Source organism: Sciurus vulgaris, assembly GCF_902686455.1.
Source record: "Sciurus vulgaris genome assembly, chromosome: 12".
Lineage (NCBI taxonomy): Eukaryota > Metazoa > Chordata > Mammalia > Rodentia > Sciuridae > Sciurus > Sciurus vulgaris.
The window spans coordinates 105012013-105024312 of record NC_136473.1 but is presented as its reverse complement, the minus strand read 5'-3'; the positions used below and the strand labels follow the sequence as shown (position 1 = coordinate 105024312).

At 32.9% G+C, this 12300-nt stretch overlaps 1 protein-coding gene across 4 annotated transcripts in view; it reads right to left on the bottom strand.

Moving 5' to 3' along the window:
• The window catches only part of COP1 (COP1 E3 ubiquitin ligase), a 197487-nt gene that overhangs the window by 115736 nt on the left and 69451 nt on the right, over positions 1 to 12300 (bottom strand). For all 4 annotated transcript variants that reach the window (XM_079106964.1, XM_079106965.1, XM_079106963.1 and 1 more), the window contains one exon: positions 11448 to 11505. In XM_079106964.1, the coding sequence (XP_078963090.1) occupies positions 11448 to 11505 (58 nt within the window). The remainder of the gene's footprint in view (positions 1 to 11447; positions 11506 to 12300) is intronic.

The window sequence follows — 12300 nt, the reverse complement described above, 5'->3', positions numbered from 1 at the left end:
GAGTATTAAAGCAATGAGATGAATGAAATCAATGTTTGTATAATGAGAGAAATAACTTTACCATAGAAAATACCCTGTCAATTCCACTAAGAGACCCCTTACTCCAAATGAAGCTGACAGTGTACAATTAACTGAAATTTTAAAATTTCCTAACATACAAATACCCCTTCTCAGATTGATTTAACATATTAATCAAAAACTAGTAATCATAATTCATATAGTAAGTTTTAATGCAAATTAACTGTTAAACATCTGCACATATTTTCAAACAAACAGATTTTAAGAATGTCTTTAAAGGAAAAAAATCTGTAGAATTTATAACAAAGATTGTCATATGATTTCCAAGAGTGTTATAGAGCACTGGGAATTCTCCGAGATCTTGTCAGAACACTTGTGACATTAAAACTATATTCATAAAAATAATAAGATGTAATTTGCCATTTTCAGTGTGCTTCTGCACATTTGTGATGTAAAGGCAAAGGTCAGTATAAAACTGCTGGTCTCTTAGCATAGATAAAGGCAATGACAACAAAGACCACTTGGTTGATAATATATTCTTTACCACAATAAAAAATAAAATAGAATAGTAGGAACATACCTCAACATCATAAAAGCCATATATGCTAAACCCAAGGCCAACATAATTCTAAACGGAGAAAAACTGAAAGCATGACCTCTAAAAACTGGAACAAGACAAGAATGCCCTCTTTCACCACTTTTATTCAACACTGTCCTTGAAACTCTAGCCAGAGCAATTAGACAGAAGAAAGAGATTAAAGATATACAAATAATAGGTAAAGAAGAACTCAAACTATCACTATTTACTGATGATATGATTCTATATTTGAAAGATCAAAAAAGATGCATCAAAAATCTTCTAGAGTGCTGGCGATATAGCTCATCACGTAGAGCGCCTACCTCGCATGCTCAAGACCTGGGTTCGAATCCCCAGCGCTGTTAGGTTGCGGAAATAACAAAAGTCTTCTAGAACTAATAAATGAATTCAGCAAAGTAGCAGGATATAAAACCAACACCCACAAATCAAATACATTCCTATACATCAATAATGAATCCACTGAAAGAGAAATAAAGAACACTACCCCATTCACAATTGCCTCAAAAAAAATAAAATACTTGAGAATCAATCTAACAAAAAAGGTGAAAGACCTCTACAATTAAAAAACTACAGAAAACTAAAAAAAGAAATTGAAGAAGACCTTAGAAGATGAAAAGACCTCCTGGATAGGCAGAATTAATACTGCCAAAATGGCCTTACGACCAATGACGCTATCAATGCAATTCCCATTAAAATTCCAATGACATACCTCATAGAAATAGAGAAAGCAATCATGAAATTCATTTTGAAAAACAAGACACCCAGAATAGCCAAAGCAATCCTTAGCAGGAAGAGCAAAACAGAATGTATCACAATACCAGACCTTAAACTATACTACAGAGCAATAGTAACAAAAATAGCATCATATTGGTACCAAAATAGACAGGTAGACCAATGGTATAGAATAGAAGACAGAGACAAACCCACATAAATACAGTTATCTCATATTAGACAAAGGTACCAAAAACATACAATGGAGAAAAGATAGCCTCTTCCAACAAATGGTGCTGGGATAACTGGAAATTCATATGCAGCAAAATGAAATTAAAACCCTACCTCTCACCCTGCACAAAACTCAACTCAAAATGGATCAAGAACCTAGGAAAAAGACCAGAGACCCTGCACCAATAATAAGAAAAAGTAGGCCCAAATCTTCATCATGTCCAATTAGGGTCAGACAAACCCACGGAAACAAAGGTACCTCATACTAGTCAAAGGTGCCAAAAGCATTCACTGGAGAAAAGATAGCTTATTCAACAATTGGTGCTGGGAAAAATGGAAAGCTTCACGTAACAAAATGAAATTAAACCCTTATCTCTAACCCTGTGCGAAACTCAACTCACTGTGGATTAAAGACTTAAGCACTAGAACAGAGATCCTGTGACTACTAGTAGAAAAAGTAGGTTGGCCTAAGACCTGACTTTCTTAACAAGACAACTAATGCGCAAGAAGTTAAATCAAGAATCAATAAATGGGATGGACTCAAACTAAAAAGCTTCTTCTCAGCAAAAGAAACAATCAATAATGTGAGAGACAGCCTACGGTTTGGGAAAAAATCTTTACCACATGCACCTCAGCTAAAGCATTAATCTCCAGGATATATAAAGAACTCAAAAAACTTATACCAAAAAAAACAAATAACCCAATCAATAAATGGGCTAAGGAACTGAACAGACTTCACAGAAGATACACAATCAATCAATAAATATACGAAAAAATGTTCAACATCTCTAGCAATTAAAGAAATGCAAATCAAAACTACTCTTAATATTTCATCTCCAATCAGAATGGCAACTATCAGGAATAAAAGCAACAATAAATGTTGGCGAGGATGTAGGGAAAAAAGAACACTCATACATTGCTGGTAGGGATGTGAATCGGCGATACCATTATAGAAAGTAGTATGGAGATTCCTCAGAAAACTTGGAATGGAACCACCATTCCATTGGTCGAGTGGGACCCAGTTATTCCACTCCTTGGTTTATACCCAAAGGACTTAAAATCAGCATACTACAGTGACACAGCCACATCAGTGTTTATAGCAGCTCAACTCACAATAGTTAAACTATGGAACCAACCTAGACACCCTTCAACAGGTGAATGGATAAAGAAAATGTGATATACATGATGGAATATTACTCAGCTTTAAAGAAGAATGAAATTCTGGTATTTGCTGGTAAATGGATGGAGTTAGAGAATGAGAATATCATGTTAAGTGAAATAAGCCAAACCCAAAAAACCAAAGGCTGAATGTTTTCTCTGATACGTGAAAGCTAATTCACAATAAGCGGGTGGAGGGAAAGAGAAGAATAGTTACTTTATATTAAGTAGACAGGAGTGAAGGGAGGGGAAGGGGTCTGGGGTAAGGAATGACAGTAGAATGAAACACATTATTACCTCCTGTACATGCATGACTGCATGACTGATGTGCTCCTGCCATATGTATAATCAGAAAAATAAGAAATTACTCTCTATGTATGATCTATCAAAATGTACATGGTGTACATGCATTCTACTGTCATGTACAACTAATTAGAACAAAATTTAAAAATTAAAATAAAAAATACTTCATTAAAAAATCATATATACATAAATACAATTTATAAGTCAGTTTCACTAAAGAATGCCCTTAATAAGGGCATAAAAATTAACTGTATTAATTGTAAATTAGTTGGCTTAAATCTGTATCCTTGCATATATACACCTGTCCCAACCAACTTGAGTTAATTTTGCACAATTCATCTAAAATGTAGAATTTTAGAGGTTTAGAACTATACCTATCTTCCCATTCCTTGCATTCTTTGTGCTGTAACTGTTACATATATTACATCTACATAAATTGTACATGCAGAATCAAAAAAAGACACTAAAGCAATGACAACAGAAAAATTTAACATCCTTCTCAGAAAATAAAAGCACTAAATAGAAGATCTGTACAAACTACCCACTACTTTGACCTAACACACACACACACATACACATACTAGTAAACCCAACGACTGTAAAACAAACATTATTTTCAAATGTATACAGTGTATTCACAAAAAAACTACACAGGAAATTAAAATGACTTGATGAACCTAACAAGACTGAAATAATAAAAAGTATCTTTCAGACCACAGTTTGCTTTTTTAAAAACCCAAATATTTGGAAATCATAAGACACATTTCTGAATTATGCAGCATGGGTCAAAGCTAAAATAAATAATATAGCAAATTAGAAAATATTTTAAATTCAAGGATAATAAAAAACAGCACACCAAAATACACAGGATACAACTAGATCAGTGCTTAAATAGGAAAATTATAGCTTTAAATGCTTATAAGACAAGAGCTAAAGCCAGGGATGGTGCCACATACCCATAATCTCAGCTACTCAGAAGCCTTAAAAAAATAAAATTTATCAAATCTGTCACAAATTAAAATTTAGAATGTGAATATTCCTCTAATAAAGAAAAATGCATTCATTTCGTAATGCTTCCCCACAAAGAAAACACTAGGTCCAAATAGATTCACTCAGTAATTCTATCAAATATTCAAGGAAAAAACAACACTTTATCTTGTACAGACTCGTTCGGAAAAAGAAAACACTTCCCAATTTGCTTTTTGTCCTCTGCTCTAGTTTGAATATAAGGTTAGTGCCCCCATGGTCCACTGTAATGAAAAGTGTGCCTAGACTGTGCTGCTGGGAGTAATAGAACCTTGGGAGGTGGGAACTGGTGAAGTGAAGTAGTTTCCAGGTGACCCCTGCAGTTCTTCCCAGAGGATTACTAGAAAAGGAGCAAGACTGGCCCTACTCTTCCTATCACTTTCTCTCTGCTCCTATTTAAGCCTGCTTACAGATAAGCTCAAGCCATGATGTGCTGCCACTCTCTGCCCTCACTGTAGGGCAAATATTTGGCTTTCCAAGGTTGTTAACATGTTACTACTGGGGAGATGTGAAAGGTACCTGGGGAATCTCTCCATATTGTTTCTTACAACTGCACATAAATCTATAATTAACTCAAAAGAAATGTAATTTTTAAAACATTTTTAAAGTGAATTTTCAACTAATATTCAAAAATATTTAGGAATAAACACGAAGAAATAAGCAAACCTATACTCAATTCAATAATCACAAAGTAATCAATTTTCCTCATGATAATTTATAAGTTAAAGGCAGTTCCAATAAAAATACCAAGAGACTTCTTTATGAACGTGAATAAGGTAATACTCATGTTCATATGAAAATACAAATAGGAGGGAATACTCTGCAAAACACTGAAAAGGCCAAGCTACGGGGTCAGAAGGGCGCAGTCATATAAGACATTAAAACACACCATAAAGGGACAACCTAAAAATATAGTTTTCAAAAATGTCAACATCATGAAAGATTGAGAAACTAAACCAGTTCAGAGGAAACAAAAAAATACATGACAAATAAATGTAACTGAATTATGTCCTGGACCAGCAAATATATTTTTTTCTTATTCTAGAAAGAATAGTAGTAAGAAAACTGCTAAAATTTAAATTTAAAAAAATTTAAAATTCTCTCATATTTTATCAATACTAATTTCCTAATTTTGTTAATTGCCCAGATTATATAAAAATTTAAAGCAAAATCAACAAGCAAATATAGAAATTCAAAAGCATAAAATACCTATATAAAACCTGTATGTTTTGATGTTTTCATACATACATTTTTCAATTCAATTTTAACCATCAAATATTATTTTTAATGTTTGATTAAATGGCATGTTTAGCATGTCTCTTAATGTTATCCATCCTATATTTGTAGGATAACTTCTATAACTGTCCTGTTTTGCTGTTTATTCCAGAATTGTTGCTTGTATAACTAATACTAGTATATAATCCTTTGTAGTACTTAAAATCATCCTTATAATTCCTATATGCACAATTACCAAATCAAATGTTTCCAGCATTTGCCAAAGGTATATACTACCCAGTGTCTTCCTAGAAGAATATCAACTCATTGCTCCTACCACCCCACCCATCTTCCTATATACACACACACATGCACTTGCATGCACACATACACTTATGCTGTGAGAGTATACTCACAGGTCACATAACAATATTTTGGCCAACAACAGACGACATACACAACAGTGGTCCCATAAGATCAAAATGGAGCAGAAAAATTTCTATTGCCTAGAAACATCTTAAAGACCATAGCCATCATAGTATCACAGTGCAACATATTACTCACATGCTTGTGATAATGCTAGTGCAAGCAAACCTACTGCACTGCCAGCTGCACAAAAATGTACCACATTCAATTATGTATAGTACACAATATTTGATAATGAAAGTAAATTACTATGTTTCTGGTTTATGTATTCACTATGCTAACTTTTTACAGTCATTTTAGAAGGTACTCCTACTTATTAAAATTAAAAAGAAGAGGAAGGTTACTGTAAAACTGTATGGCAATCGTAGCATCTCATGTTTAGCAAGCATGTCTCTTAACTGCGTCTGGGGCCAAGGGGAATGACTAACCTATGAAGTACACGCTGACATCCACATGGAGATGAAATCACCTAAGGATACACGTTTTCAGAAGAAATCCTGGTCTTTAAGTGATACATGATTATGTTTCCCATTCTGAAACATCCATTTGATTTCAGTCACAACTATTAGGTGACTTCTTTGATACCCTCTATTACTTCATATTTTGCTGGTATTATTTCATATGAGAGCTGAACATTTTCATCTCTTTAACCCTGTCCTTCCCCATGGTTTTTACCTCGTTTGGCACTTTCAGTAAAAGAATGAAATCAGTTTTCTATAATTCAGAGCAATTAAGCCACTTATCTACCTTTCCCAATTTGGGCTTAAATTTTGTTTGTAGCACTTTATTATAGCTATTCTGCTTTCTTAATTCCTATAATTTGATTGTTAATAATTTTGCTGATCAGGACTCTTTCAGTTAAGTGATAGAACAAGAAGTCAAACATCTGTCAAAAGGTTTTCCAGCTGTCACACACCATATACTTCTTTCCCTGCACTACAGCATGAGCAACTTACCATGGACTAAAACTATTAACTACATTTTGCAGATTTTTAGTTTTGATTTTGCTTCTTTTGGCACTGTAGTCTTTAAGTACATTTTAATAGTTGATTGGATAAATACTGTCATCAAAATAACTTCTGAATATTCATTCTACGAAAGAACTTGAAAGTCAGTTGGTCATATCTCTGCACTCTTAAAAAATTACTGTTAGGATCCTTATACTGGAAACAAATCAAATTAATTAACACTCATGGTTATTAGTCTATACAAATTGTCCTACAATTGGCTTAATTTTAATATTTTATATTTTTTGAAAATTATACAGTTCATTAACACTTCTATTTTTATTAGTATGCATCTGCACTTTGATTATTTTAATCTATTTTGCATCACGATAGCTAATTTCAATTTATGTTGCATTTCTGCAGTTTTATTAAATTTGTTTTCTACATTTACCATCTCATGATAGTGTAGTCTCTTGAGGTGAATTCCTAGTTCATTTATTTTCATTCTTACCTAAAACAAAAGTATTTAATGCTATAAAGTTATGGTATAATTCTGATTATAGTTCATAAATTTTGATGTGTAATGTTTTCTCACTAGCATTGTTTTTGAATTTTTTATCTACATCTGGAATGAGTCTTTAACACAAAGGTATTCTGAGAAGTCTTTACTCTCTTCCAAATTATCTGTCGATCTGTTTCTATTTGTTGTTTTATTATCTGGTATTCTAATTCACAGAATACAAATGATACAATTTATCCAACTTTTAGAACCAATCCATTTTTCTAAATGCTCTAAGGACTAAATAATGTGGATCCTTTGATGGAAAAAAAAAAAAAAAAAAAAAGAGACCTTAGAATGGCCTAAGAAAGCTACAAAGTAATCTCTGTTTATGTTTTTTACTATGTCTTCTACTTTTCTCTCTTTTGTTCACTCCTCTTCACACATAATGAACTTCTAGACTACATTAGGCTTGGTCCCACCTTAGGGCTTATTTACTTGTTATCCCTCTGCCTAAAACTTCTCCCAAAAGATAATTAGATGGCTTGCTCCTCACTTCTCTCTTTTTTCATTCTTAGTGTCTTTCCAACTACCTTAGAAATTCAGTTGCATCAGGGATTTTTATATCTTTTGTTTCTGTTCCTTGGTGTATCCTCAGAACCTACAACTGAGTCTCCTAAATACCAGGCACTCGAAAAAAATCTAATCATTGAATAAATTAATATTTAAAAGTACAGAAAGGTCATAATACCTACTTTAAAAATCTAACCTTCCTCCTCTTACTATTTATATTACTTCAGTTAACCTCCTTCAATCCTGGGTGCTCTAGTTTCTTTCTTGGTAAAATTAAAAATATAATGCTTATACGGGTAGTTCTGAAAATTAAGGTATATTGACACACATCAAGTATCTATAAAAGTAACTATAAAATAAATGTTACCAAATTCTTTTCTAACGATTTTCCCTACAAATTCCAATTATTTAAAACATGACACATGGTACAGTCAGCCTCCCATATCAGCAAATTCTACATCTGCATTTACAAAATATTCTGAAAAAAGGGGCATCTGTACCCAACATATATATACTTCTTTCTTGTCAGTATTCCCTAAACAATACATTGTACAACTATTTATACAACATTTATGCTGAATTAGGTATTTAAGTTAACCTAAAGATGATTTCAACTCTATAGAAGGTTGTACATAGGTTATATCAAACACTACCCATTTTATGTAAGACACTTGAGCATTCACAGATTTTGTTACTGCAGGGGAGGGGGTATTCTGGAATGAAGCCCCTACCAAATACTGCTAGGTAACTGTACTACTCCTACTGTGGGGAAATACATCTTTTATAAATGTGAAAAATTATATCTTTCTTTTGTATTTTATCCTTAAGTTCTATTTTGGTCAACACAGTTTTGATTTTATTATGTTCTTCAGCTTACATCTGCCAAGCTTATCCTCAACTATTCCTCTGTTTTAATTCTTTTAATATCCCTTGGTTTTAACTCATACAGAGCTGCTAGACACAAAAGGTAAGACCTGCAGTAAAATGTGTCACATCGATTTCATTCCAAAGAAATGCTAATAGGACTTACTCCTCACCAACTACCCTGTTCTTTACCAGATGCTAAGATTGGATTCTCCTAGGACATGTGACTATTCAATCCCTAAGACTGCATTTACTCTGCATACAGCACTCATAGATTAGGCAGCTCTTCCTTAAGATTTTTTTGTTTTATCTTGCTTTGTTTTCTCTTTTTATGTGTGTGCGGGGAGGGGGGGGGGTTCTTTTTTTTTTTTTGGGTGCTGGGGATCAAACTCAGGGCCTTGTGCTTGCAAGGCAAGCACTCTACCGACTGAGCTATCTCCTCAGCCCCTCTTTTTGTTTTTCAAATCAATAGGGATAGCTATATATCAATGGGGTTTCTTGTGGATGAAAATTAGAAAAATATTAACACACTGCCTCAGTGTACTGTCTCAAACCAGAAGTGTTACTCACCATATATGAGTAAATGCAGTTATACAATATGTTAATATTCTGTAAAATACTACAGTGCTCTTTTCACTTACTATAAAGTTATGCCCTGATAAAGCATAAAATGAAAATATTTTAAGTAAAAATGCTTTGAGTACATCTACCCACTGAACATCAATCAGCACCACAGTACACTGCAAAGTATTGGTGTTTACCCTACTGATGGCTTGACTAGCTGGGAGCTACAGCTGCTGGTCAGCATCACAGGAAAGAGTTGTACAGCATATGACTAGCTAATAAAAAGTCTAAATTCAAAATCTGAAGCCTGGTTTCCACTGAACGCATACTGCTATCACACCATTGTGAAGTTAAAAACAGAAAGCTCAACCATCCTATATTCTTAATGTTTGTCTTTTCCCTCCAGATTCAACTTTTACTTTTTGCTAGGTCATGGAATTTGCTGGCAGTTCCTAAACAATGTTATATAAACAGTAACAGTGAAAATCTTTTCTTATTGCTCTGTCTACAGTTTTTCAATGTTTCCTAGTCCAAGATCAAGACAAACCCTCTCACAGTTGAACAAGTTTGATATACTGCTCACTACAAAAAAGACGACACCTTATGGTTAAGTAAGAGTTGTCTCAATAAGAGGGTATTAGAAACAACTTATAGAATTTAGGCACACACTATATAATCTGGAGAAGCGTTCAAGGAAATGAGGCTTCGCTCTAGACGGCATACTGCCATGTGGGGCTAACTCTATGATTATCACAATGTCTTAATTAGAAGGACAGAAGACAACAGTGAGGCTAAGATTGTAACTGGTAAAGAAGTAGCAATCACTCATGCTACTCAGGATTGGGGTGTGTTTGGCACTTTTTGTGGTTTGTAGTGACCTTACTTTTTTATATGCCTAAATGAGTTTATGGATTAATCTTTTCATTCCACTTCATCAAAGTCACAGAATGACTGAGTCTGATGTTGATGTTCTGTGAAATTATGTTCAAAAGGAGAACATAAAGGCCTGGCTATGAATGCCGAATTGGTTTCCAGATTCAGGGACTGCTTTTTCTCTCTTAAATTCTTATAGTATATTTAATTTTAAGGTTTTAAAATTTCTCCTGAAATATTCCATTATGGTCTTATAAAAATACATAAATCTGATGTTTTAATGGTTGGAAAGAGATACAAATCAATCTATGAATTTACTGCAAACAAACTGACCAAATGCAAGCAGGCACATAAAGGCAATACAGGAAATACAGAACAGTCACAAATATAATAAAAGTAATATAGGTAGGCACGAAAAATGATAAAAAGTAATAGAAGTGATCATCAAAGTTTAGGGAAAGAAAAAAAGATATGTGACTAAAAGAACTTCTTTTCACATTAGAAAAACTGAATTATTTTATCACATAAAGTGAATATACAAATAAATGTTAATTAAAAACATTTCATATTGTTTTCCTGTCACCAAAAAGAATATTAGGATAAATCATTAAATATGAATAAGATTTAGGGATTAGATAATGGTACTGTATCAATGCTAACTTCTCAAAGTTTAAAATTGTACAGTATTGCATTCATAAGACAATATTCTTTTTTTAAGGAAATAAACACTGAAGTATTTAAGAATAAAGGAATAGATAGATGCCTGTGCCTTACCCAAATAATCCAGAGAAAAAAAATTACATGCACATCGCCATAAAAGAGGGACTGAATGATAAAACAAATGTGAAAAAATGTTACTGTCTGGACAATCTATGTGAAGGATATAAAGGAATTATTCTTATATTCTTGTTACCTTTCTCTAAATCTGAAATTTTCAACATAAAAAGTATAAAAAACATGTCAGAACTCAAAATATAAGTTTTGACAAATATCAGCATACCCAAGTCAAAGGTGAAGAAAGCAAAAGTCAATCATAATTAATTCAAAGAGGTGAGGCTAAGTGTCTACTTTGCTCAAGCCTGTAGTCTAAATATAAAAATCTTAATGTTTTAATTTGATGCTGAATAATTAATAGATTATAACTTCCATATCCCTAAGATGAACAATAACTTTCTCCTGAAGTATTTTCTTTCTCTAACAGTCTGATATTATCATGAGTTAAAAATAATTTTATTTTAAGAAACTCTTTATCATTGACAATAACTAAATAGCTGATTCTACCATTATACATCAGAGCTATCCAAGTCCACTCAAAGCCAAAGATCTGTATTTGAAGCACATTTTTATGATAGGACATTTCAGTAAACTAATCCATGATTTTACAACTTGGGTGATTATACTCATGGTACCTCTAAAACATACTATTAAATATATAATTTACCTGAGAACTGCCACTGAAACCTGGAGGTTGGCTGTATTCTGTGGAATCAATAATACTACTGCAAAATGAAGAAAGAAAAATGCAATTTCAGTATTTACATTATTTTGGCAACAGAAAAAGCAGATCCAAAATTCATCATACATAAACCCAATATTTCTAATTTCTAAGCAAAGAAAATATTTACTGCCAATCATTTAAACAGACATCAAAAAATAAACCCATAAACGTAAAATCAGCATATAATTAAGCAATTTACCCCTTTTACCCACTATCTCAAACATACACACCAAAAATGTCAATCAAAAATAATCACATGAAAGGTATCTATACAGATTTATTTGTCTCTATTTCATTATCAGATAGGTTAATAAGTTGTTAGGAACCTTAAGGAAAAGAGAATTTGTATGATATTGGGAAAAGAGAACAAGCATGCAATCAAAAGATATGTTTACCAGACCCTGTTATCCATTAAAAAGATGTATGTTCGTGGACAATTACCTTACAATCACTCATTTTCCTCATCACAAAATGAGATGAGTGGAAACTAGCTATTACAATTTTGTTTCCAGCCCCAAAATGTTATGATAAAGTCTGACAGGAGAGAAAACTATCTAAGAAATGGAGTAAATGTAAACGAGCAACACTCTTTCATAACCCAAAACTTATATACTAGTTCCCTCTGTCCTGGTCAAGCATAGTTTGTTTCTACATCAGTTCTTTTTATTTGGTTATACTGTCTGTACATTTTCCTGAAAATCTACCCTAAAAAACCTCTAGAAGCCCAGACTATCTTTTTCTTCTGCAAGCTTAGCATTTCAAACTTATCATTTAATCATTCCCATCTCCCTCCCAT